We start from the raw sequence: 27,341 nt of genomic DNA, 5'->3' as shown, positions 1-27,341 counted from the left end.
AAAAAAAATATGTATATCTTTATTTTATTGTTATTTTTTATATGTACACATTACTTGATTGGGTTTAAAGATTATATGGATAATAGGGCTGAAACGATTCCTCGAATGATTCGAGTACCTCGATTACTAAAATTCCTCGAGGAAAATTTACCTGCCTCGAAGCTTCGTTAATTTATGTTTTATTAGTTAGCGCAGTGTTCCGACCGGGACTTCATTTGCGTTGCGCGGAGCTCTCACTTCCGCCTCTGAGTTGTTGACAAAAGCTAAGTCTCAGCGGCATAAAGTCCAATCTTCAAGATTGGCCCGTGGGGATTTTATTGATTGATGATAATGCCCGACTTTTTATCGTTTTTGGGGAACCAATAAGCATCCTTAAAATGACTGGGGGAATGCCTGGAGTACGGCAGCATTTCTCCTCCGGGGCTGCTGGTTGAAAGCGAACGGCGGGAAGAGCGCTGAGGTGAGCGGATAGCCTGAACAGGGCGGGCGGCTGAGTAGCTGATGCTTACCGTGTAAATGTAGCTTTACCGACGAACCGCACAATAAATTTCATATCCCGGTCTGAAGAAACGGGTGGCGGAGCGCATCGTACATGGCTGGTAGATGAGTTTCTGAGTGTGACCAGTGAAGGTGTCGTAAATATCCCGTATTGCTTCCCCCCGTGTTCGTCCCCCGGTCTAACGGTTCGTCAGTCCGCTGGTCTATTTCCTCCCCTCCACCCCATCTTACGTTCGTTCATTCGCCCTCTCCTCCCACTCCAGGCGGCATTTCCCGTATTTTCAAACCCAAAGCGTGACAGGTTAGGTGGCAAGGTGAGTTTAATTAATCTATTAAACTCACTGAAGATGAATACATAAACTAAAAGCTGGATTGTAGACATTTTTTATAAGCATATTTGTGAGCCTGCCTCTTTGTTATTAAATTCAATATAATTTCAGATTTTTCTATAACTTTTCTTCTGGTTAACTTAGAAAGTGAGCTATTATTGTTACAGGTTAGTTTTCTAAACTACAAAAAAGCAACTGTTAGGGATGCTCAAATATGAAAAATTGGACTGATATTGATATCTGATAGTATTATGCCAGATTTACCAATATTTCATTTTATAATTTTTTTATCCGATTACTCGATTAATCGTAAGAATAATCGATAGATTACTCGATTACTAAAATATTCGTTTACAACAGCCCTAATGGATAATTGATTGCTGCTTAGTTGCTTATGGTAAAGTAAATTTACTTTTTCAGAGAAGGGTAAGACTATACAATATTTTTTTCATTCAAAACCTTTGTGTCAATGTGAGACATGTTCATTTTGAACTATAAATTAATGAAATAAAACAAATAAACAGATAATGAATCTCCTGAAGAACACTAATTTTTACTAACTTTACTCTTCTTCGCTGATCCTTTTCGATTAACAATAATGTTGACAAATTTATTGTTCATGTTTTATTGACCTGTCAAATAAATTTATTTTTATTAGGTAATTCTTGTCCCTAAATCTTTAATTTACCATGACAACTACGTGTTTGTTTAGGACTTAGGAGGTTAGATGAAATCTCAATGAAACTGGCTATAAGATACATTTTCTTTAAGATATACAGAACTAGCCTGACAAATAAATTGTGGCGAACAAAGAAAGAAAGAAGCAGTCCTTACTTTATATCAGCTGGTGGCGATACCGCTCAAATATGCTGCTTGCTAGCAGTCACTAGTAGAGGAAGAACAGGAAGCAGCGTGGTGAAGACGGGTCCAGATTGGATCAGCTGGAGTGAAGGGCCCGCCTTCTGGAACACTCTGGACCAATCAGCGCCAAGAATTACTGCAACGTCCGGCCCACGTCCTCCGTGTGTCTGATCTAATGTAACACGAGTTTAGGATTTTTCGGCACTGATATGTGCTCACCGTAACTTCTACGTTTTGAGAATTATATTATTTCAAGAGTGTTTTAAAGGTGTTTTGGGAGCTTTTGGCATTGCTAAACTTGATCCGCGGAAGAAAATCGTGACAGTTTCAGGAACAAAATGGTAAGAGGACATTACCAGACTAAGCTAATAGCATTAGCTAACAACAACTACTCGGATTAGTTATAATAACTGGAAATACCCAATTACTATGTATTTAGGGTAAAAATGTTTTATATTTAAATCTCAAAACTGCTGCTGCTTTTGCGTAAAGGAAAGAAATCAGCTGTTTTATTGCTGTTTCTTTTGCGCTTTCTGTTTGTTTACTTTAAAATATTGATTAGGCTGATGTGACATTATGGACATTGGGTTTTTTATGTGTTATTATTCTGTAATAATCATGAATGTTGTCTCTTTCTAGAGTTATTTAAACCTTTTATTTATTTTTTTTTGCTACAAAATTTGATTGTTGTTTATTTTTTAAGCATCTCATTTTAAAAGCTCTTAGAAATTTTGATGTCTGAATGGTTCGGGAAAGAAGATTGATCATTTCCCTTTGTTTTTATGTTTGTTTGTTTTTATCCAGCCTCATCGAAAGAAGAAATCATTCATTGAAAAGAAGAAAGCGGTGACCTTTCACCTCGTCCACAGAAGTCAGAGGGATCCTCTGGCTGCAGATGAGAAAGCCCCACAGCATGTCCTCCTGCCTGCTGCAAAGGTAAACATTCACAGCCTTGACTCTGGTTCTGGTTCTTTTATGGAGTTCACAATGGTAAATGAACTAAACTTAAACTTTTCCAATCATAATAGTTACCAATTTAAGCACTTTTACAGTAGAGTTACACCCACACAGTCCTACACCGATGGGTAAAGTGTTTGGTAACTTGGAGTCTGATCTCTTGTCAAGTCCACATCAATGCACTGCAAAAGCACAAAATCTTACCAAGTATTTTTCTCTACACTTGAAATAAGACAAAACTAACTTACAAGTAACTTTTCAGCAAGATATTGGACATTGTTTAAGTAAATATTTCCTTAATATTGATTTTTAAAAAGTACTAGTTCCTCTGGCAGATTATTTCACTTATAACAAGACATTTTCTCCATGTTATAAATGAAGTTTATTAGAAACAACATAGAATTTTGCAGCAGAATTGCTAACAACTTGTTCTCACTGTGTAGAAATATTTGTCAACAGTATAAATTGATGTTGGAACTCCTTATGCAAAAACAACAACAAACTGACTAAAGCACAATGTTAATGTCTCTTAATAAAACTCCATATTGCTGAAAAACAACTTTGTTTCTTCAACACCATGTTCCTTACAAAACTGCCAGAACCCAGAGTAAGACATGCGGTCTTTTCACAATAAAAGCATATAAGCAAAAATGTTCAGCTGTACTGTTTGTGAAACGTAGCAGTGAGCTTTTCACGTCTGATTGTGGAAATGCTGAAGTGACAACCTGGCTGTGTTTCCCAGGTGGACGCAGACAAGAGGCGTGAAGAGCAGAGAAACTTTGGTGTTTTCTTCGATGATGATTACGACTACCTACAGCACCTGAAGGAGGCGTCTGGCCCCTCGGAGCTGGTCGCCGCCGGACCCTCACACTTCAACAGAGGGGCCTCTGATTTCAGAGATGATGATGAGGAAAACGAGGTGGAAACTGTTAGACAGGACATTCCTGTGAGTTACTGTCTTAATTTTTATTTCCTGTCAAGATGCACTGATCACAAATTTTTTTAACTGATTTTCAATCCTCAAGCTGCTTTTTTTTTAAAGCTTTGATACTGACTTGAGCAGATTTCTCTTTAATGGAAACTCAAATGGATTAAACCTAGAAACTCTGCTGTACCATTCAGTGAAATTCTTGTTCTCTCAAAGCCTGAAAAATCACTGAGATTTCAAGACATGTAGAAAATAAATATCCTATTTAAAGAGCTTCTTTGATTCCTATAACTCCATTTTTGTAACATTTCACTGATGCTGAAAATAGTTTAATTTGAAACACCAAAGAGTGATGATTTGTCCTTTAGGTCTGATGCGTTTACTGACCAGGAAAATATTGGATTTCTGACTTTCTAACTGGTCAAGTATCTCTCTGCGTCTCTAGACCGGTTTATTATCACCAAATAGGAATGGTTAAAACAGCAATTGGTAAATTAGCCATGTGGGATTTAACGTTTTTTTCTAGGCAACAAAAATACCAAGCTAAAATAAATGTAAGTTTATGTTTACATCCTATTTTCAAAGGATATAGATCCTTCTACCATCCTATGAAAATACGCAATGAGGAAAAATCTTTTGTGAGAAATACTAGTAAAGTATGTAGTTTAACTAGAAATTATTGGTTTTGTCTTGTTATTTTTTCTTTGACGTTGCTTGTGCTTGGTTTAATATTGCTGCTTCTGGTAAAGTTTTGAGGATTTTATATTTTCTCGGTTAAACAAATAAACAATAAATCAAGAAATAACCAAACGAACCCTGAACCCTGTCTGGTTTGACGAACAGGAAGCTACGATCCACCTGCCGTCTTCAGTGTTCGCCTCGGAGTTTGAGGAAGATGTGGGACTTCTGAACAAAGCCGCTCCTGTTTCAGGTAATTCACTCAAAGTAGACCAGATAAATCTCTTAAACATTGTTAAACAAACACGTTCTTTATCTCTGTGTAAAAAAAATAAATGTGTTTTCTAGCTACTAGTTCTGTTAGTTTGAATGTTTTCTTACATCAACCTAACTGTTTTCACTGGGTGCTGTGTTTTCTTTCAGGACCCCGACTGGACATGGATCCTGATATTGTAGCTGCTTTAGATGAAGACTTTGACTACGACGACCCCGACAACATGCTGGAGGACGACTTCATCCTGAAAGCAAACCGCACAAAAGGAGCTGTGGATGCAGAGTAAGACAGAAAATATTAAAAACAAATGAGAAATCTGCAGAGAAAAGTATCTGAGTCTAGAATATTCAAAATGTGTGGAAGCCCTGGAGAAGATGTGGCTTTGGTTATTCAGTCATGTTAGTGTTTTAGTATATTTGTGATGTACTAGCAATAGCAATATATTTAGAAGAATTTGATCTTTTCCTTTAAAAAAAATGACAAATGACAGAAAATAAATTTAAAAACGGTTTTTATTTCATATGTTAATTCTGTGGATTTACCTAAATTCCAAGTCAAGGAGGAAAAAAAGCCATAAAACTATGCAAATCCAGATTTTCCAATATTAAATCTTGAAAAGCAGAAAATTCAATTAATAGATAAAATCAGTTTATCGCTCAACCGTACTTTCAATGCAAATACATATTTTTAAACTTCCTGTTTGTGTGATTCCAACAGAGGATCCGATGATGATGATGATGAGTGGGAGGACACAGACGAGGAAGGCGACTTTGACTCCGATGGCGGTTTCTCAGGTGACGAGCAGCTGGAGGGCGGCGGCCATGATGGAGAGTTTCTGTTCATGAACGAGGAGACAAAGAGTCGCTTCACAGAGTATTCGCTGACTTCGTCTGTTATGAGGAGGAACGAGCAGCTCAGCCTGCTGGACGACCGCTTTGAAAAGGTCAGAGGTCGCGACCGCTACACTGAGCTCTGTTAGCAAACTAGCACTAGCAGGACTTTGGAGAACCTACCTGCATACAAAGGAGGAGGTTCATCTGAAAGTTGAAGAGCTCTGATGTTTAACTTTTCCAGAGTAAAAGGAGAAGTTACTAATCTGCTAACGAGGCTCGTTTACGATGCGGCGTTCTTGTTTTTCAGTTTTATGAGCAGTTTGATGACGATGAGATCGGGGCTCTGGACAACGCCGAGCTGGAGGGCTTCATCGAACCGGACAGCGCCCGCCTGGAGGAAGTCATCAAGGATTACTTCAAGCAGAAAGAAAAAGAGTGAGATTCTTTCCTGACCTCTGATCGTTGATTCCTGTTACCGAATTTAACTGTTTTATTGCGTTTTTGGGTCAGCTCTCTGAGGCCTGAAGATTTGGGTCCAAAAGAACTTCCTGTTTTGAATGAAGAGGAGGAAGACGAGGATGAAGAGGAGATGGAGACGGTTGTTTGCGAGGCTCCTCAGGAGAAGTGGGACTGTGAAACCATCATCAGTAAGTCTCTGTTTACATTGTTTTAGCGTCTTATTCACATTTAGTAGCTTGAACTTTTCTAAATTCTGTCACATTACAACTTTATGGTTCAGCATAAAGTGGCACATAATTATGAAGGGAAATAACAGCGATGCATAATTTTCAAAGCTTTTCTACAAATAGAAAATTAAGATGTGCCATTGCTGATGTGCTAAACTCTGATAACCTTTAAAAAAAATCTAAATAAGTTTATTTTTAAGTCACCTCATTGCTAAGTAGAGACCACTTGTGTGTAATTTAATCTCAGTGTAAATCCAGGTGTATAAGTTGGTCACTAATGTTGGACAACATCAGTGACAGTGGCGTCCCCAAGAGGGGGACGAAAGGGGGCCATGGCCCCTTCTTGAAAAATGCTGGCCACCCCACTGGGCCCCCAGAGATTTATGTTATAAAGAGGCATGCAGTCATCTTCTTCAATTAAGACACATACTTAAAAGCTAATACATAAAATCATATTTATTTTTATGTTCTTAGTTGTGACCCACTATAATTGTTACTGGTCTTCTCTGGCCACCAGGATGAAAATGAAAAATGAGCACATCATGTCAGTTGAGACCAAAATAAAAATGGAGCAGTAATGTCCCCAGAAAACCAGCAGGGCCGAGCGCAAATCGTGACACCGCACCTCGTACTGGCACTTCCGGTGGCAGGTCTGACACCTGCCACAAGTGCCACTGCGTTCGGCTGACTTCGGCTGACCTCGGCACCTCTTACTGGCACTTCCGCTGACACCTGCCACAAGTGCCACTGCTTTCGGGACTAGCTGCCAGAGTTGCCACTGTGTTCGGGTGACTTCGGCTGACTTCGGCTGACCTCGGCACCTCTTACTGGCACTTCCGCTGACACCTGCCACAAGTGCCACTGCTTTCGGGACTAGCTGCCAGAGTTGCCACTGCGTTCGGCTGACTTCGGCTGACCTCGGCACCTCTTACTGGCACTTCCGGTGACACCTGCCACAAGTGCCACTGCTTTCGGGACTAGCTGCCAGAGTTGCCACTGCGTTCGGCTGACTTCGGCTGACCTCGGCACCTCTTACTGGCACTTCCGGTGACACCTGCCATTAGTGCCACTGTTTTCGGGTCTAGCTCTCAGTGTTGCTACTGACTTAGGCAAATGGACTACATATCCCATGATGCTTTATTACTAGTAGAAGAAGAACTTAAACACAGACGAAGAAGACAGAATTTAATAATTTTTTTTTCGCATAAATACTTATGTTAGCTGAATTCCTACACGTTTATTATATCATGTATGATTCGTTCATCCTATTTATTCACTAAAGTTCATCTGAATAATCCAGCCGACTCCTTCCGTCTTTGAATTAATCAAATACACAGAAGGTATCAGGGATGCCATTGGTTTCGGCACCTTTGTAACAGCTGAGTCTCGCCTCCACTAGAGCTGCTGTTAGATGTCCAGGATGTTTCAGAGCTGTCACAACTGTTTCCGATGTTTTGGGGGATGGCAATGACAGTTTTTTGAAAACGTGTTACTTATAATGCGTGTTTATAAAAAAAAATTCAATGGTAATTGTATATTTATCCATTTAACACTTTGAATATTTTTGACTGAGTTTAATTCAATCAAGATGGCCAATTGAATATACTATAAAGTGTCACTATTACAGTGGAACCTGTCACTATGTTCAAAGACACATCTGGTTAATCACACATCACTGATAGTTAATAGGACTTTTTACTTAATCAAAATGACATTCAACCCTTGCCCATGTTTATATCGCAGAACAGTGGCTGAGATAGTGCAACAGGAAGCCAAATGTTGCAACTGGATAATAGTAATAATAATCAGACTCTGTATAACGTATATTGTAGAAATTAATAAAGTTTGAAAAATAAATTTAAGCTTAATGATCATAATTTCTCATGGAGGAATAATAAGTTATTTGATCCTGATGTAGTAAATTCACACGTTGACTAAACATGAATTTTACAGTAGACTTCAAATTGCTGTTTAAAGTATTTACATACAATGGCTAATAAATATTGACAAATCAATTACTATGCATATACTTTGTGACATAAACTTGAAAAAATGTTGAAACATATCTGCCAAATAAAATAATATGTAAACAGCACAATTTTCTTTGAAAAAATCATTTGCATCTTAAGTATAAACTAAAGTAATTTTTATTTCCAAAAATATGTAACATTCTTGTTCTTAATGCTGCTTAAGATTCACACATTGTCAAATTTTTTGAGGTGTAAATAATTTGTGTTTTGACTTATCAATATTCAATATTGGTGTAAAAAAATTGAAGTTGTTTTAACTTGAAAGTGAAAATCCTCCTGCTGCCTTGAAAATGCTGTTGAAATGCATTTTTTAGCTCAGATTTTAGTCATTCTCTCATCTTTGAATAAGAAAACTTTGAAGACAATGAACCGAACCAGAAAAAAACACAGAGAAGCAACCTTCATTTATGCCACACAAATCTGTAATAAACTTGACAAATAATGAAAAATAGCGGGGATTAAATGTAATAAATAAAAACAAGTAATAACTATTTAAAAATGATTAACTGGCATTTTTGGAAAATTATGATAACATGTTTCTTTTTTTAAAAAATGCATTATCTTAACAAAAAACACTGAAAGTTATAGTGGCTGCCTGGTCTATTAGATAATAGACCAGGCAGCCACTATAACTTATGACATCCTGTGCACTGTCATGGAACCAGGCTGAACATAATGTCACTCTGGAATTGTCAATATCTCATGTTGCCACTGTCAGAAATGTTAACTAATAAGTCAATATTAGTGAACTTACCCGGTTTAATAATCAATAGCATTATATTAAGGTCATTGTATGAAAATAATTATAATCCGGAACTGACAGGAGCTTGTCAGCACTGACATACCATGGCAACCGAGTGTCAGTTGTAGTGGTAGGTACCTACTGGTAGCTATTATCACCTGTTGCAGAAGAGGTCCCATCTGAAAGCGCAGGAGTTGTCTTTCTCTGTTTAAGTCTGAACACCGGCTGTATATTTAAATATGTATGAGAATTATGTTGTAATTAAGATATATTTTATTTCTATTTGTTTGATCTAAAGTTATTCATATGCTACATTCTGTCTGAAACAGATAGAGAATGAGGTTAGCAGCCTGTGGCACCCATGGCCACCTTACTTGTGTCACCTTACCCAGTGGTAAGGTGGCACAAGTGGCACCTTACCCAGAAGCCCGTGGCACAAGTGACAGCTTATGGCAACTGTCAACATGTTTTCACTGAGGCTGTTTATTGGAAACTGAAATTTGAGACTGTATAAAAAATAGACCAGGGCATATTTGCTTTTTTTAAGGGAACAGAATACTTAACAAGAAATGCAATACTTTGTGCCAGATCCACCATTATTTTCATTAATTATAAATTCATTCATATTAATTCTGACACAGAAGCTGTCACCAAAGAATATTATATTTCTATTCTATTGTTTTCCCCACTAAGCATATTTAAATATGCTGAAGTATGTATAATACAATTAAAAATACTTTAAAAATACAACTGTTTATAAATATGGCTGCATGTATAAGGTTTCCAGTAACAAAACAGCGTGTTATGAAAGATTAAATGTTCAAATACGTCATTGTGCCTGTTAAACATATAACGCTGAGTGGAGCGGTCGAACGCTATAAGATGGCCGCCCTAAATCTCGTGAGCAAAAATAGGCGAGAGGGGTCCGTGAGGCGTGGGAGGTGCCAGTATGAGGTCGTGGCAACCCTTGGAAGGTGCCGAAGTCAGCCGAAGTCAGCCGAACGCAGTGGCAACACTGACAGCTAGACCCGAAAGCAGTGGCACTTGTGGCAGGTGTCAGCGGAAGTGCCAGTAAGAGGTGCCGAGGTCAGCCGAAGTCAGCCGAAGTCACCCGAACACAGTGGCAACTCTGGCAGCTAGTCCCGAAAGCAGTGGCACTTGTGGCAGGTGTCAGCGGAAGTGCCAGTAAGAGGTGCCGAGGTCAGCCGAAGTCAGCCGAAGTCACCCGAACACAGTGGCAACTCTGGCAGCTAGTCCCGAAAGCAGTGGCACTTGTGGCAGGTGTCAGCGGAAGTGCCAGTAAGAGGTGCCGAGGTCAGCCGAAGTCAGCCGAACGCAGCGGCAGCACTGGCAGCTAATCCCGAACGCAGTGGCACTTGTGGCAGGTGTCAGACCTGCCACCGGAAGTGCCAGTACGAGGTGCCGAGGTCAGCCGAAGTCAGCCGAACGCAGTGGCAACTCTGGCAGCTAGTCCCGAAGGCAGTGGCACTTGTGGCAGGTGTCAGCGGAAGTGCCAGTAAGAGGTGCCGAGGTCAGCCGAAGTCAGCCGAACGCAGTGGCACTTGTGGCAGGTGTCAGACCTGCCACCGGAAGTGCCAGTACGAGGTGCGGTGTCACGATTTGCGCCTGCTGTCTCTCCAGAAAACTACCCAGTGCCTGGAAAAGGTTCCTGTGGTGCAAATATCTTGAAATTAAAAACTTACCAGAGTTTTACAATTTATATGAGGAAGAAATATTGTCTTAATTTATGTAACCCTACAACTTACCACTAGATGTCACTAAATCCCAAACAAAACATTAAATTCAGTCAGAAGTGATGAAACATCTACATTATTTTACCTGCTGTGTGTTTTTTTCTAAATTAAGCTTATTAATATGACAAGGGAGAATGTAATAACATCTATGTTCACAAACTTCTGAGGCAGATGAAAGTTTAAATTGTTTATTTTGCCCAAATCACAAACATGGCATCCGGTCTTCCTGGGTTTTACCAGAACTTTTCTTACTAAAGATTTGAAATGCGTTTACTGTTAAATGTCAATTGTTTGACTTTATGAAGGGAATAAAAAACAATTTTTAGAGGATTTAGATTGACAAGGTTGTTTTGTTCAATCAGCCTCATTTCTGTTTCCTTATCAGCATCAGTGATGAATTTGACTCTCGTCTCTTATGAAGCCCCATCGTCTCCACTGACGAGAGAAAACGCCTTTATCCTTCACATTAATTAAATTAACAGTCAAAAACTGAGATAAAATATTGAAACTACATAGAAATGCTGCTTTAACTTAAATGTTAACCACATATCCTTGTTTTTCAGGTACATACTCCAACTTGTACAACAGACCTAAAGTCATTGAAGAACCAGCCAAGGTATCAAACATACGATCATTTACACACATTAAGTAAGATGCACACATAACCCAGAAATAGTGAGTTAATTTTCCCATATGCGGTGTACTTTGACCCGTCAGGCTTAAATATCCCAGAATATTCGCTTTGTTTTGATAAGTTGTACAGTTGCAAGAGTTGCCAACTTCTAAATTCAGCTTGGAGGGAGAGTTGTTTGTTTATAGTGCAACATACATCAACCTAATCTACAAACTATCCATCTGCACAAGCCCAGACTAGTTTAGGATGTCATGGAAACTAAGAACATGCCATACCTTGGAGATGGAACGATCACTTATTGAGCAATAGTACAGCAAAACCACTACTGTAAAGAGCATAGGAAGTTATTTTAAATTTAAAGTGATTTTCAGACATGTAGCCTATTGGTTTCATGTTGCTAGATTATGGATTTGTTTATGCAAATAATTAGATTTAAAACAAATTACACTGAGGTTAAGTGAGTGTAAAGGGAACCCATTATACAAAATTCACTCTTATGTTTTTTTTTAATTATTTTATTTGGGTCTCTGCTGCTTCTAGAAACAAACCAACCGCTTAAAAAATGATCACCTAGTCATTTCTGACAATAAGTTCATGTTTTTACCCGTTTACAAAACAAACAGTTTCAAAAACCTCTCGATTAGTAAGTCACAATTGCCTGGCGCTGCCCTGTTACCTAGCAACCCCAGCTGAGCTCAGCCCGGTAACCTAGCAACCCCAGCTGAGTTTAGCCCTGTTACCTAGCAACCCACGCGGAGCTTGAGCAACTTCGGTGCAGCTCAAAGGCAAATGTGAAAGCCAATAAGTCCGTAGTCCGCTTCAAGAGCAGGAAGCGGACTGTAGAGCAGGGCATTCTGGGTAAATCTAGCCAAAAACAGACGCTTGTGGCTAGCAGTAGCTCGAGAAATGGGTTGTCGTCTTGTAGAAAAAACAAAACAGAAATCCTGAAATGGCTAAAATCTGACGCAGCTCCATCTTTGTTTACATTTCGTGAAATAGAAAGTTGCGCTCAGTGTCGTCTTCAGAGGTTTCTCCTCTCTTCCTTTTTTTTAATCGCTGTGGCTCACTGGAAGCCCAAAGTCTTAAGAAAATATCTTTCCTAGGTTTTCTGCTTATAGAGGACGACTTTTTCTGATGTTAACAAGTTTACTTGGTCTTAGAGTTTGGCAGAAAAAAAAGCAAAAACAGATGCTGTCATTGCCCTGAATGTTGCCATAGCAACACACATTTAGTTCCCCCCACATTTAGCGCAGGCAGAAAAGAAGAAAAGCCACATTGAAATGTTAAATTAGTTCCTGTTTTTATGAGCTCTAAAAGCAGAGGAACCGAGTACAAAAGAGTAAAATCTTAAACACCAGCAGGTGGAGGTTTTAAGTTACGGGCTAAATGCAACGACTTCATTAGCAATGTTGCTTCAAACTTGGTGAAAATGTCAATAAATTTTCCAAATGGTACCAAAACTTCAGTGGAATCCATCTTGGTTTGGTTGTTTCCAATTTAAGGATGGAAATCTCTGTCCTTTGCTGCTGTGGCGGTGCTTGATTTGCTACATTTTACTAGTTTACCGTCCTAAAATTGAGAATTTGTTTAGCAACAAACTAAACTGAACCAATTATGAGTTTAATTAAGCAGAGTCAAACATCAGAGGTTGACGAATCGGACGGAAACTTCTCGTCTGTGTGCAGCCGAAGGCGATCCGTGTGTCCGGTAAGACGGGCATCCCCCTGGACGTCCTGCCCTCCAGGGGCCTCACAGCCAAGCAAGCGGAGCGCATGACGAGAATCAACGACTCGGATCTGCCGCGCGTGTCGACGCAGGCCCGAAACAAAGAGGAGAGCAAAGAGGAGAGGAGGGCGAGGAAGCAGGCCATCAAAGAGGAGCGGAAGGTGAGGAAACCTCCAAGAGCCTCTGGTTTGGCTTTATGAGCCGTTTACCGAGTCGGATGAACACGATTGTCAGAGATCGTTGAGGATTTCCATCGTCAAAACGCAGATTTGTGGGTCTGTTACCATGGCAACACATACAGATTAATGGCAAAAACTGAGCTGTTTTATCCTGAGATACGACTCAAAGATAATCTTCTGCAGAGACCGATTACTCTGAAGATTTGTCCTGTTTTAATATTAGGAACTATTATCTCTGGAAAAAATAATTTCCTCAGGAATGTTTCTCCAAACTGCTACTTGATGGCTAAAAATTACAATCCGGATGGCAGAAAGTAATGTAATTTACGGTATTTCTGCTGAATCTTTTCCATCTTTGTAGACGATTTATTACAAAAAAAACCCTGAAAATGAAAATGCTTCTTTGTCAGGAGAAACCTGCACCATTTAACAGAACATTTTGGTGACCATATGGTACTTAATATTATGGCTTCTGTTGCTCCTCCTATGGCATTTAAAGCCATTTTACACTAAAACATTGAACCATTAACTGTAGGTTGATTTACTGGGAACCAGTTATGTTGGAATCAATCTTCATTGTTGGTCAGTTGCAGTTTTACTAACAATTATTTTTGTAATCGATTTATTCTGATGATTTATGAGATTAAAAAAGCAGCACATCTTGGATATTTTTTTAATTTAACCACAAAACTTTTTATACAATATTAAACATACAAAAAAAAACATAATTTTAAAAAATATTTAGTTTCCTAAAATGCAGCAACGTTGCTTTCCTTCAGCACACGGCTGATCATTTGTAGCAAAGAATGCATCTGAAAAATACTTCAGTGTGAAAAGCTCAACCTTTTCTGCTTTAATTACTTATTTTAACAGAATTTGAAGCCAAAACTTTGGCACTTGAAATCTAGGTAGAACATTTACAAACACCATTTTTTAATAAAAGCAAAATGTATGTAATTTTTGTACAATTTTGGTTTAGTTGCTATTCCTTTAGCAGATTACCTTTGAGTCTCTATATTCAGTCATTTCAGCCACATATAAGGTCAAATTTGCCAAAGAAACCCAGATATATGTCGAAGTTGCAGGCAAGTTTATCGATAAGCAAAGATGAGTCAAAGCAAAATATTTTCATTACAGCTAACGCATCTTTAGTCATGATTTGCTGATTTTGAGGGCACCACTTGTTTGTTTTTCTTGACAAAAGGTGAGCAGAGACACTCCCTGTCAGATGAGAAAACACTGCAACAGAAGCTCAACATTTGGATAAACTTTGAATATTCTCTTCTCTTTTTATTTTTAGGAGAGGAGAGTGGAGAAGAAAGCGAACAAGTTGGCGTTCAAGGAGGAGAAAGTGCGACAGGAGAAGCAAATGTTGAACTTAAGGACAAACATTCAGGGCCTGAAGCTGTAGCCGCCGGCCGGCCGACCGACCAACCGCCCGCCGGCGTTCTGCACAAACGTTTCACCCTGTGGTGTTTCCAGTGGACATGTTCCTCTCTTCAGTGGAACTGAGAAGCTCAGAAAACAGGACGGCGTTGACCTACGGATAATCTGGGTGACTGCAGACAGAAAACAAACCCAAAAAAAGGAAGCAAACAACTGGTTGAATGAATAAAACAGGTTCCACAGGAGGAACGGGTGTTTCATCTGCGTCAAAAACTGGACTGCTGTGGGAATGTTATGTTATTTAACTGAGCAACCAGCCCATGCCGTGTATCTCTATTAAAAAACATTATGTAGAAAATTATTGCTTTTATGTGAAAAACAAGCACTCTAAAAATATATACAAATACTTTATTGTGGGCAATAAAAGAATCCATTTTGGCAGCTTGTTATAAATCTGACAATATGGAGGTTAAAGGATTTCAACCCAACAAAAAGAGACAAATAATGCAAAATTGGTGACAATATACAAAATTTAAGCAAATATGAATACATAAAATCACAGAAGTCACCAATTCTTCATGAAGTCATTTATAAGATCTAAAATGTTTTCCTTTGTGGAGTTGACCTGCCCTCAGAGCAGGGAGATTCTGGTTGAGCAACATGTTGACCTTCCTCCATCTCATGCAAACAAGGACGGAAGAAAACCTGTTCTACAACAGCAGGAAGCTGCAGTCACTGAGCGCAGTGAAGATCAAATTAACATTCAGACATTTATTAAAATACTAACTTAATAAGATAGCAGCTCTGGAAAAAAGAGAAACAATCCTTCAGCGACGTAAACTTCTATAAAAAAACTTCTGAAGCCAGTTTTACAAGTCGAATAGTTTCCATTGCAGTCATCCAGGGTGTGACTGTTTCACGTGCTGACTGCCGTCTAGATTGATCAGGTAATGAAACATTAAATGAGGTTAATGTTTAACTTTTGGCAGATTAATCAGTGCAAATAGTCAAAGACTTTGGCCATGTGTCGCCTCTCTAATCAAAAATCCCTGAAGAAAGATGCTTTACAGCTGCAGTAAGTAACTTTTACAAAATGTTTTTTTTACATATTAAAACTCAGCATGTGAATCATTGAAAAGATTTACAACTCCTTGTCAAAATTAACCAATCAGAGCCAGGAGGAGGGCCTTAGCGCTGTCAATCATCCCCGTGTTAATGGCAGAGAAATGACTCACTGTTACAGGAAAACTGTGAGTCATTGTTTCCCATGCCAACTAGCTTTAGCATTCACAACCACACAACCATGAGTGACAGCACCAAGACCCGCCTCCTAGCTCTGATTGGCTGTTTCTAGTAGGCACTGTGGGAAGGTAGAGGAGCTTGTTCTGTTTTTTTCCCCACAGATCATCTGTCTCATACTGTCAAGACAAATATGTAAAGTTTTTTTTTTATTAAAAGCTGCATAGTGCAGCTTCAGCATCTACTGCACCTGTTAAAATGCTTCAGGAAGCATCCGGAAAGGCGGAGTCCCCAGCCTACTGCGTCTCCGTGAGGTCATGGATGTAAAAATGGATTTCCTTCCTGTCACTTTAAGAAACATCGGCGTCCCTTTATGTTCCCTGAGGTACATGTGAGGAAAGAATCCCAGAAGCTGTTCCTGTCACTTCCCACCGTAACCAATGACCAGATCTCCGTCGCCCAGCTCCCTCTGGCAGTACACATGTGGCCGGTCATACGGCGAGCTCTCCTCCTCCGTGGAAGATATGGAAATGCACTCCGTCTTCACGGAGCCGTCTGGAGAGTCGTCGTCCGTCCCGTTTGCCCCCGACACGAAACCCTCCATGTCCAGGTCCGGGTTGCTGTCGTCCAAACAGCCTCCACCCGCGTAGTTTTTTTCGCCCCGACAGTCGTAATCGTCGCCGCCGTTGATGTTCGGTTCTGGTTGCTCACAGACGTTCTGGTCCTCTGAGGCGAGCGACGTCGTCTCGGCGGGCGGAGAGTAGATGGAGACTGGACTGTTGCCTGGGTTCTCTTGAGGGATAAAGAAACTCTGCTGTTCGCCGTCTCTGTCCACATTTTTCTGCTAAGAATCGGAAACAAGCAAACGGTGAGCAGGAATCGGGGCCGCTAAAGGAAAAAAGGTAAATTTCCCCAGAAATCTCTCAACTTTCTTTTAGAAAAAGACAAAAAAATAAACTACAATTTTGAGATTAATCTCACATTTTCTAGAAATACTTGGAAATTTCTGAGCTTGAAAAGTAAAAAATTTGGTAGAAAAAAACCCCTGAAATTTTGAGGTCTCAGAAACTTTCTGGAAAAAAACATGGACATTTCTGAGTTTGAAAATCCCAAAGATGTTTTGAGATTAAGCTAAACATCTGAGAGATTTCTAGCAAATTTACAACTTTTCAAACTCAGAAGTTTCAGTTTTTTTCTATAAAATTTGAGATTTTTTTCCATACATTTTTGACTTTTGGAACTACGAACTTAACTCTTTCTTGTTTGTTTGTTTTTTTATTTTTTTTTTAGAAATTTTCTAAGATTTATCTCAAATATCAGTTTTTTTGGTGGAAATTTACTCTTTTTCCATCTACAATGGCCCAACATGCTGCAAAGTTTCTCACAAGAAAAGAAAAATGTTTATTCCTCTGGTTACCTGGATTTTTGGCGTCGGTATCTTCATGGTCCAGGCCTCCACCTTGCAGATGACGGCTACAGCAACGATGATTACGACGATAAAAATGGACCCCAGTATGACGGCAAGCATTACCAGTCCATCAACTTCTGCACCAGAAATGTAAGCAGACAGTGATCAGGTTGGGGAAAACGCCTTTCTGTTTGAAGATGTCTGGATTTTAAAACATGTCTGTTGCTTATTTTATTTCAGTTGAATCAAGATCAGTTTTTTATTCAAATTGGTTCCAATAAGTTTTAAATCTGACAATAATTTAGTAATTGATTTTTCTATGGCTTATTCTGATGATTAATTAGATTTAACTAATCACTAATCCAAGCTCTAATTAAGGCAAAAGTAAGTCTTTAAGAGATGATGGAGTTTCAGATTTTGATTCCATATGATCAATAATATGTAGTTTGATATCAGAATCATCTGTATTAGACATATATGTGCACAATTAGACCAAAACATAAGACTTTTATACGGCGGCCATTTTGAATTAGAAGTAAACGCCGTTTCAAAAGATGAATATCTGCGACGTATCTGTATAAACATGGTGTCTGGAAACCTTTCATGGTATGATCCATGTTTTAATGCAACATTTTCTGCATTTCCAGTAGATACTTACCCTGCTTTCCAGAGCAGTATTTCTTCGTCTCTTTGAACGCTATTTGGTTAACACACTGGTCAAAACACAGGTCGCCCTTTAAGGTGACGCAGTCCTCCGCAGGGAGCGTCACGTCGAGTTTGCAGGTTAAATCCGACACACTGCATGACCCTCTGAACTGAAATCACATAATCATCACAGGTATTAGTGTTTGGTATCCCAGAAGTCCTGTTTGGATGCAAACTGAACTCCAACAAGCTGTAATAATTTGCAAATACAGTCTGCATGACTAAATCTCAACAGGTTCCTCCTCTCCATCAACTCTGTTGTCTCAGAGAGATAATTAGGAAAACAAATACATTTTCATGTGATTTAGCCTTTTATCCACAAAATGTCCATAAAAAAATTATTTATAAAAACTCTCAAAAAATCCTCAAAGTGGAGATTTGAGCAAACATTTTGTTTGCGTGTATACATGGGAAAACTGGGATTTAGATTCTTATGCATTATCATCTGCAACAAACAATTCACCACATGCTTCCTTTCGTACGATTCGCAATCGATGTTTTATTAACTTTATACTCTAAAATGATATTTAAAAGCAGTTAAACTTTGAAATCTGTCCACACAAATGAACCTGCTGATGCCATGTTCAATTACTAACAGGAAGTGGAGGGCGTTAGAAGCAATCTGATTGGCTGACAGGTTTTAGCTTTGCTGTTTTGGGTATTGAGGGCAGTCTAGCGCCCCCTATGGGCCCCTGAGCGCACAAATTTGCTCGTGGGCGAATTTGTGCAGGTTTATTTGGGTAAAAGCTTTTCTGAAACCAGTCCCGTGTTTAAAATATGTTTTTAAACAATATGGCCAACATATTTGTTTTCATAAAGACTCGGCTTGGTGTGTGCAAAGCCTTAGACAGCAGCTTTAAAGTCAAACAACAAGAAGGTGCTTTCCAACCTCCTCTGCTTATTAATCTGTTATCCACCAGCCAAACTCTGCCATTTATGAAGCTCCGCCCCATTAAATGCTGGACTAACAGAAGTTAGTTAAAGGTGGTTGCATATTTAATTCTCTCAAAAGCTTGTGATAACCAACATCTTAAATGAACTCCACATATCATCAAAGTGGTGCAGTTTCAGCAGAAATCAGATGCAACACACCAGCAATGTTTCCTTTTGCGATGATTACTCTGTGAAACTGATGTAAAATCACTCCAAACTGAGAAAATCTGAGACAATGACAGATTTTAAACAGAACAGAAATGTTGGCGTCAACTTGTGGATGAGATCAGGATTACATCCTGGTGTTTTATAGCCATCAGATCTTTTCACTGTAAAAAAATAAAAACAGTTTACAATGGTAGCTTACTTCAGATGGGTAAACCGTGAAACGGAGAGCAGCGTTACTGTTCGGTGTGACAGTTCTCTTCAATTCGTCGTAGAAACGGAGGGGATTTGCAAACTTCACAGAAGCCCCATCTTCAGCCTTGTGAACCGTCACAGGAGGAAGATCTAACAAACCTGAAAGAAGATCATTTAAAGTTTATCTGCCTGACTCCTTTCACCTGAAACCCAAGTCAAGCATCCTGTGAGAGCATCAGGAAGCTGGCTGGAAACCAGTACAAACACCACAGTCCAGCTCCAGTCAAGCTTCAGTGCCAGGCAAACGTATTCATAACCTTCATTTATTCCTCCCACAAAAACGTGTTTGTGTGTTAAACTAACGCAAAGAGGCTCATGGTAAAGAAAAACAAGGAAAATAACATGGTTTTAACCCCTTCACCCACAGAAAAACCTGCTGTTCTCATTATACTTTAGTTTTATTTAATTTTAACTTTTTGTTGGGTTTAATTAGTTAAGAGAGTCATTGCTGGTTTTTATTAGTTAAATATGTCTTAGTATTAGTTTAGTTTGTATTAGTTATATTAGCTTTTAAATACTTTGGTTCATTTTGAGGTTCAGAGTTCAAAAAGGTTGAAGTATTGTGATTACATCGATTAGGTAATAAATACTCAACAGAAGAAAACGTTTTCAAACAACATATTCAGTTATTGTTGAACAACCATCTGACTGTCGTTTTCTGCCGTCGCCGTTTGTGAACCAGCGAAACGCCGCCAGCAGGAGAACGCAGCTGGTTTCAATATTTACTCAAGAAGCTAAAAATTTAGCCTGAAATGAATATTTAACTTGCTAATTAAACATTTAGTTGGAGTAAAATGTTTAGTTTATAAACTAGACTAAGGTAGACTAGTAAAGTACTTTAGTACACTAGTTTAGTTATTAGTTATGATAGTTTACTAGTAGTTCAGTAAACTACTAGTAGTTTACTGAACTACTAGTTCAGTAAACTAGTAGTTCAGTTTACACAATTGTAAATTGTGACCCAAATGACCCAAATTATTGCACTTAATTTTTTGTTTATGCAGTTTTACAAATGGCACCACATAAAAGTCTGCTAGGTGTCGAGTCGCTGAGCATGCTGAATAATTTTACTTACATTTGATATCAACCGCTTTTAACTGGTTGAAGGAGAAGGACTTTGACTCTACGGCTTCTGACCGTTCGCCTCCTTGGACGGCCGTTACAAAAACAACCAGGTGAGACAGGTAGCGTTCCTGAGAGCCCAGCACAAACTGGCTGATGTCGTACTGGTGCTCCTCTGTGCTCGCTTCAAAAGACCTTCAATCAAAGCAGGAAAACAAGACGATTGTTTAATTTCATTGATTTTGCTCTAAATCAAAGACATGAAGAACGCACCAAGGAGCAGCAGCAGATACTTACCCTACAACTGTAGATCCAGTGACGTTTACCCGGAAAATGGTTTGAGGTTGATGTTTACTGTAATCCCAGCTAACGGTGATTTTCAGGTTTTCGCATTTCACCGTCACATCTGATGGAGGTGGAACTGCAAAAAAGAAAACCAAATAAGACTCTGAAAGACAATTCTCTTATCGATTTCTGCTTTTTTGGAGAAAATATAAGTATTTCACATTCTATTCATCCTCTGGTGCATTAAACAGAGTTAGGCAAACCAGAAGTTCAACAATAAGCTCTGGTCAAAGTATTGTAAATAAAACTATTTCCATAATTAAACCAAAACGACTCAGAACTGGCCTAAAAGTCCTCCTCCACACCTGTGGGGGGCGCCACAACAAAAACCACTGAAAGAAACAAAAAGATGAGATGAGAGCAACTTCCTTCTTCACAAAATGTAAACAAAAATGGAGTAGCGTCAGATTTTAGAGGCTGTAGGATTTCTGTTTTATCTTTGATAAAAGACCACAATCCATTTCTCACTCTAGAGTTTAATATTTACCCAGAATGCCTGGCGCTATAGTCTACTTTCTGCTTTTTCAGCAGTCTCCACTCTGCTTCAACCAGACCCAGACTTATGTTTTCAGCCGGAGCAGAGTTTGATTGCAGATTCACAGATTCCCCAAACGATCCAAACAAACTAGAGTTTGATTAAAGCGAACTAAAATAGGGCTGGTGTGAACACACCCTTAGGAAACATGAGGATGTACCCAAATTCAAAGGCAAAACCCCCACTTATCATTCCGTCATACATGTTCAGATAAAGATCTGCATAGTTCAAACAGGAAAACTTGGAGCCATCAGGGTCATAATTTCCAACAAGTCAGACTGCTGCCCAGAGCTATAATAGAGTTTTACGCAACGCAGACAGCAACACTTTGTACTGCATCCAGGATCTGAAAGCCTCGTGGTGACAGATGACAGTAAATGGTTTACTGCTCTTCTGCATTCCAGTTACAGTGTTTTCACTGCCAGAGCAGGAATCCAGCGATTCAGTTAATGGAAAAAAACGATCACAGACCAAAGGCAATGCAAAAAACTGAGTTTTATTCAGAAAAACCTCAGTTTATAAAGAGTTTTTAGCTAAAGTGGAAATCATTTTTTATTTCTACTGTTAGAAAATGACCACAACCGGACAGGAAGCCTGCAGTAATTATAATAAAAAATGTATTTAAAAACAACTGTAGGGCTGAAGAGAGTAATTGTGAAGAATCGACTTTTGAAATAATCAACTAACTTAGCTTATTAATCCTTAACTAAACTTTGCAAAAAGAACAACATACTGAGATTTGTAATTAAACCAAAACTATAAAAAAAAGTACATATACACATTTTAAGTTTAAGATTAAAAAGAAAAGTAATTTTAGTAAAAATGAATAAATAAAAATCTTTTAAGCCTCCTTTGCTATCCAATAATCAGTTAAACCAAAAAACAAACAGATCGGTTGTAACTAGAGGTGTGCCGATCGATCGGTCACCGATCATAATCGGCCGATTTTCATGAAAAAGTGCATGATCGGTGATCATTGGCTCTTGTTGCCGATACCGATCACCTGCATCTCATTTCCCAGCCTTAATTTCCTTCTGCCTAAATAATTACCAAGTCATTTAACAAAAGTTAAATAATCTTTGCAGGCAAACCAAGATCATTCTCAGTTGTTTCCTGAAAGAGCTTACAACAGCAACTAAATGTTTTTGACCTTTGCGTTACAAACTGGAGTGTTTATAGTTTTATAATCCTTCAGCTGCAGGTTAAACTCCACAGATCAAATGAGATGATAGGGAGGTTAAAGAAACTCGCTGGAGACAGAGCAGCAACACCAGGCCTCCTTCGACCGGTTAGTCATGTTCCAAAAGTCTTCGCAGAAATATTAAGACACTCAACAAGGAAGTGGAAAAGGCAGCAGATGACCTCTGAGCAACAATCCTCCAGGAATATACATGAAACTTCAACTTGTACCAACATGTAGTCAGATAACAGCACACAGCTAAAGAAGAGACATTCAGACGTACAGTGACTTGCAAAAAGTTTTACACCCCACATTTTACTTATAAGAGACAAAAATTTTGAGTAATTTTTGTGATCTATAAACACAAATAATTAAGTATTGTTCAGTTTAAGACTCATTTTCATTTGATAAGAGCTGACATTGTATTTTATTGATTGATTGATTAGTGCTTGATGATCTCGTAAAGCACTTTGGTCCATTTACATACAATTGAAACCAGAAGTTTACATACACTCTGTTAAAGACACCTACGCATTTTTCACCACACTGACAAACATTTCCCATTTTAGGTCAATCAAGATTACCAACAGTGGCAAATTTATTACTTTCTTTAAAGTCAGAAGCTTAAATAAGCCTTTAAACAGTTTGATTTCATGTGTTTGGAAGCTTATTCATAACATCCGAGTTAATTAGAGACACACCTGTGGGTGTAATTTAAAGTGCACCTAAAACACACAGCTTCTTCGTGTAACATCAGTGGAAAGACTAAATAAAGAGTATATTTGATTTAAAAAATAATGGGTTTTATTTTCCCAATGTTTTATCTATTACTATGCTTCACCTCTGGGTTGTTCAGGGCTTTTTCTCCTCTCAAACCGTTTTGAATGCTGGTCAAACTCATCGGTTTGGTCTCATGTAACCAGAGCCTCTTCTGCCACATTCTGCTTTGTTCCCTTCATGTCCGCTCATCTTTCAACAGAGGCTTTCTTTAATCGCTCTTCAGTGAGGACAGAGCACAACAAATATTGTTTTTTCCCTGCTGAGCCGTTTTCAGCTTTTAACAGCTTCTCTGCTCTGGATACTCGCCCTGCCCACTAAGTCGCTTTGGATGGTCGTTTCTTGTTGGGTGTGTTGTTGGTCCACATCCGTTCTAGTTTTGGATGACGGATTGAACCGTGAGATATTTCAAGCTCAGGATATTGCTTAGAACTTTTATTAAAAAATATATATATATATTTTTTTTTTATTGTCACTATGTCAGTACTGTTTGCTGTGAGAAAGATAGTCTGTGAAAATATCAATCTCCTCCACTTCCTCCCTGAGCTGCTATTGCCATCTGAAGAAATGCACCGCTCAAATGTAGCAAAAACAACCAATCAGAGCAAAGAGGAGGGTCTTAGTGCTGTCAATCAACCTCATGTTCTCACTGCTAAATGTTCCAATGGTGGAGAAACAACTTTCTGTTACAGTAAAAACTGTTTATCTGCCGTCATCAGCGGCCATGCTAACTAGCCTTAGCATTCACAACACGCTGCTACACAACAGAGTAAAGGAGAGAGAATGAGCGGCGCCACATGAGATTGTGATTGACAGCGATAAAACCCGCCTCCTGGCCAGGGCTGTGTAATTTGATCAATTCTATCTATATTTATCGATATTTTTTTTTTCCTCAGAAAGTATACATTTTTCATCCGTGAGTGTCGATACATTAAATCCTACTTTGAGTTTTATGTTAAATCCACATGAATTAAATGACAGCTATCACACATGATATCACACATAACCCTAACCCTTCCCAGATGGACATGTACATTAAAAATGACATGTAATGAAACAACCAGTTACAATTAATTAAATAATGAAATTAAATAAACATTATCTAAGCGAATAAGACGAAAAAGGTTCCTTTCCTGCATAACCAAATACACAAAGCCACACAATTAACATTTAAACAAAGCAAACGTATAACAAAAACAACATTTATTACACCAGTATTATCATCAGTTCAATTAATTCAATCCAAGTCTATGGAACAGTCACACAATGTCGCCAAAATCACTCTGTCCCTCCAAAGCCTTTCAGGAAACCTTAAAAATTGATCAAATTGTATCAAATTGTTTGCTGAATATCGTGATATACATCGTATTGTGAGCAGAATATTGTATTGTGAGATTAGTGTATCGCTACAGACCTACTCCTGGCTCTGATTAGTTGTTTCTAGTTAGAACTGGGAGAAGGAAGAAGAGCTCCATTTTTTCCCAGATTATACTGTGACAAAATGGTGACAGTTTCAACAAATGTGTAAAAAGAATTTATTTATTATTTACCAAAACTTATTTACAAAAGCTACATACTCCAGTTTTAGGGAAGTAAAAAACAAACAAAAAAAAAAGCAGATTTATTGTGAATTAAATTATAACTAAGTTGATATCAAAGTTAAAGTACTTCAGCAGATTTCCCAAATCTAACCGGTGGAAAAGTACAATTTGTAGCGTAGCTGCATTCAAGCAGGTTGGGTGAGAGTTAACATAAAAAGAACTAAAAGGTATTTCCATACCTTCTGTCAAACAGGTCAGCCCTGATTGCTTTCAGGTGACAACATCTCACACAATGGCCACTTTACAACCTTGCACAACAAAAAGGTTTTGATTCACAGCTTCTTCAACTGAACAGATGAGACATTTACCTCAACATAAAAAAAAACTGATTTTCTGGGATTTCCATAAAGTTTCTAGATTTTACTTTAAATACCTTAATCAAGTTAATTTGTGTTATTTATATTTTGTCATTTCTTCAGAACGAAAGACCAGAAATCCACTTATTTTGTTAAAATAAATTAAATAAGTTAATTTGATGACTAAGTTTTCAATGGATATTTAGTTTTTCATTCGGGATTTTCCTTTGGTGCATTTTATTAACCACTTTGAAATAGAAACGAGATATTAAAACAGCAAAGAAACAATCCTTTCCTTATCAGTTCGTGTACGTCAGTTGTTTTATGGTACATCTTTACAATATTTTCCTCTAATATTAGATATATTACAGTCACGTTCTATAGTTCTCATAATCCATTTTTAATTCTTTTTTTATTCACATATATATCGTCTCTAAACTAGCTACAACGCCTTATTCCAGCCAAAGAAACGTCAATATTTTTGTTTTAAAAACTGTCAAGGAAATCTTCTTACCGGCGTCAGAAAAATGGCCGCAGATGATGAGAATCAGGGCCGTGAACGCACCATTCGTCAGCATGGCTGAGGCCTTTGAAGGGTTCTGATTGACCGTCAGGTTGGACTTCCTCCTCGGCGACCGGCTGCCAGAACTAAGCGAATTAAACCTCAGCTTCCCCACATTTGGCAAAAAGGATCAAAAGCCTCAACAACTCCGTGATTTCACATCGGAGCTATTTTTAAGTCGATTTCCTCTCAAACGTCCCGTCAGCAGAAATGAGTCCGAGTTCCGACTAGTCCTCAGGCGTGTGTAGTAAAAAGACTGATGGCTCATTAACCTGTAAAACACCTTGACTGACGTCACGGGTGGAGCCTTTCAAACGTCTGTTGTGCACTATCGCCGTCTAGTGGTGGAAGTCAGAATCTCAATCAAAAAAATAAATAAATCTGAAAAGGTTGAGCAAAAGGGTTTGACCTGCAACTAAAGGACCTTGTGACATTTTTTTTTTAGGATAAATGCATTAATAAAATGCTTCAGTTTGGCTTTAAACACCTAAATGATGCTTAAACCATGTTTCCATTGTGTTTTGGGTTCTGATTATCTACAAGACAATTCTGGTCAGAATTCATTACTTGTGGAGTCCCGCAAAGCTGCATTTTAGACCCCATTTTGTTTTCTTTATGAAAAATTTGCCTTCAGGTGACACATTTAAGAGATGAGATTTATCTTTCCACTGCTTTTCTGACGCTATTTGATTTTATTCCCACATGGAGAAGAAAACATTTGTCTTGTTTTTATATGTCCTTGTTCTCTAGCTCAGGGTTTTCCAAACATTTCCATGCCATGACTTCTCCAAACAGTGTTTGCTTTTGGCCTTTATAAACCAACACACAATGCTACAAAATATTTAAAGAAACAAAGACTTTTGGATTTTTTTCTCACTTTTATTCTTTATTTAAAGAGACAATATTATGTAAAATCAACTTTTGTTTCTTTTAGCTTTGCATCAATTTATGTTATTGCCTCATCAAAAACATTCACTAGTGATTTGATTCTTTTGAACGGCTCCTGAACGGTAGGACTCAAGTCTCAGTTAGTAAGAACCGTTCTTTGCTTTTTATGACTTTGCTTACTAAAAATGCTCTGCTTGCACGACAACAGCTATTGTTATTTTTAATTTAAAATGGTTTAATCGGGAAATAAATACAACTTATAGAACTAGGTGGATAACTTTTATATGTAATGGTGCAGAAGAAGATTTTTATTTCTTCCAAAGCAAGTCAAGTCTGGTTACAAATAGACCTAAAATGTTAACAACTTAACTGTTTTTTTATTTCCATGTGTTTGACATCATTGGAAAGGTTAGACTCTTTCAGAATCTGTGAATAACTCAAAACGCACCAAGTTGTTCATTGTTTTGTTGTGAAATGTTGCTTCAGACCAATTTCTCGCTTTAGCTCAGACGTTTGGGAGACTTTCCTTACCACGATGTGTCTGTAAAACACACATGCTGCGGAGGTCCCGAGGTTACTATTATGTCATTTTACTATCGTTTACTCCACGTGACGGAGGTTTAAGACAAACCACGCCCTTTTCTCTCGCCAGGCTTTCCAGTTACTGTGATGAAGGGCAGACAAAACAAAGATAATCCCATCACTGGGCAGTTGCTCCGCTGCATGTGTAAGCATGTGAGCAGCTGCTTAACCTCTGGCCCCTCCCACCACAGCTGGCCAGAAACACCCTCATCTCATCCTTAACTCAGTGCAGCTTTCTCTGCAGACACATATTCTGCTGCTGCAAACGGCCCCTCTGCATCCATCCATCCATCCATCATTCATCCACTCCAGCA

General features: G+C 38.6%; 2 protein-coding genes across 3 annotated transcripts; one reads left to right on the top strand and one right to left on the bottom strand.

Moving 5' to 3' along the window:
* Positions 1–1,819: 1,819 nt before the first annotated feature.
* Positions 1,820–14,852, top strand: ltv1 (LTV1 ribosome biogenesis factor). Its single transcript, XM_015006635.2, has 11 exons — positions 1,820–2,029; positions 2,493–2,624; positions 3,388–3,591; positions 4,417–4,504; positions 4,675–4,807; positions 5,243–5,468; positions 5,666–5,793; positions 5,869–6,005; positions 11,134–11,186; positions 12,890–13,090; positions 14,409–14,852. Exons 1-11 carry the CDS (start codon positions 2,027–2,029, stop codon positions 14,517–14,519), a joined length of 1,416 nt encoding a protein of 471 aa, XP_014862121.2. The 5' UTR covers positions 1,820–2,026; the 3' UTR covers positions 14,520–14,852.
* A 36-nt stretch (positions 14,853–14,888) lies between these two features.
* On the bottom strand, positions 14,889–25,825 carry ifngr1 (interferon gamma receptor 1). Of its 2 annotated transcripts, none has more exons than XM_088005768.1 (7): positions 25,510–25,825; positions 20,559–20,682; positions 20,275–20,456; positions 19,147–19,298; positions 17,800–17,956; positions 17,151–17,278; positions 14,889–16,574 (listed from the first exon to the last, which is right to left on the bottom strand). In XM_088005768.1, exons 1-7 carry the CDS (start codon positions 25,571–25,573, stop codon positions 16,155–16,157), a joined length of 1,227 nt encoding a protein of 408 aa, XP_087861894.1. In that variant the 5' UTR covers positions 25,574–25,825; the 3' UTR covers positions 14,889–16,154. The 2 variants fall into 2 exon arrangements, with proteins under 2 accessions (XP_087861894.1, XP_087861890.1); XM_088005764.1 differs by having other exon boundaries at positions 14,889–16,577; positions 25,510–25,824.
* Between the last annotated feature and the right edge of the window lie 1,516 nt (positions 25,826–27,341).

Source organism: Poecilia mexicana, unplaced genomic scaffold (genome assembly GCF_051168715.1).
Source record: "Poecilia mexicana isolate PSO_F unplaced genomic scaffold, ASM5116871v1 scaffold_1, whole genome shotgun sequence".
Taxonomy (NCBI): domain Eukaryota; kingdom Metazoa; phylum Chordata; class Actinopteri; order Cyprinodontiformes; family Poeciliidae; genus Poecilia; species Poecilia mexicana.
This window is presented reverse-complemented; position numbering and strand designations above follow the sequence as displayed.

What these genes read in the sequence shown, in the direction of transcription:
- ifngr1 (XM_088005764.1), bottom strand. Translation starts at nt 25,573, where the DNA reads ATGCTGACGAATGGTGCGTTCACGGCCCTGATTCTCATCATCTGCGGC. An exon ending in AAAAGCGGTTGATATCAAAT is followed by an intron (nt 19,299 to 20,274) that starts GTAAGTAAAATT and finishes ATCTTCTTTCAG; the next exon opens with GTTTGTTAGATCTTCCTCCT. An exon ending in TACCGACGCCAAAAATCCAG is followed by an intron (nt 16,578 to 17,150) that starts GTAACCAGAGGA and finishes TCCGATTCTTAG; the next exon opens with CAGAAAAATGTGGACAGAGA.
- ltv1 (XM_015006635.2), top strand. An exon ending in TCCTCCTGCCTGCTGCAAAG is followed by an intron (nt 2,625 to 3,387) that starts GTAAACATTCAC and finishes TGTGTTTCCCAG; the next exon opens with GTGGACGCAGACAAGAGGCG. An exon ending in CTGTTAGACAGGACATTCCT is followed by an intron (nt 3,592 to 4,416) that starts GTGAGTTACTGT and finishes TTTGACGAACAG; the next exon opens with GAAGCTACGATCCACCTGCC.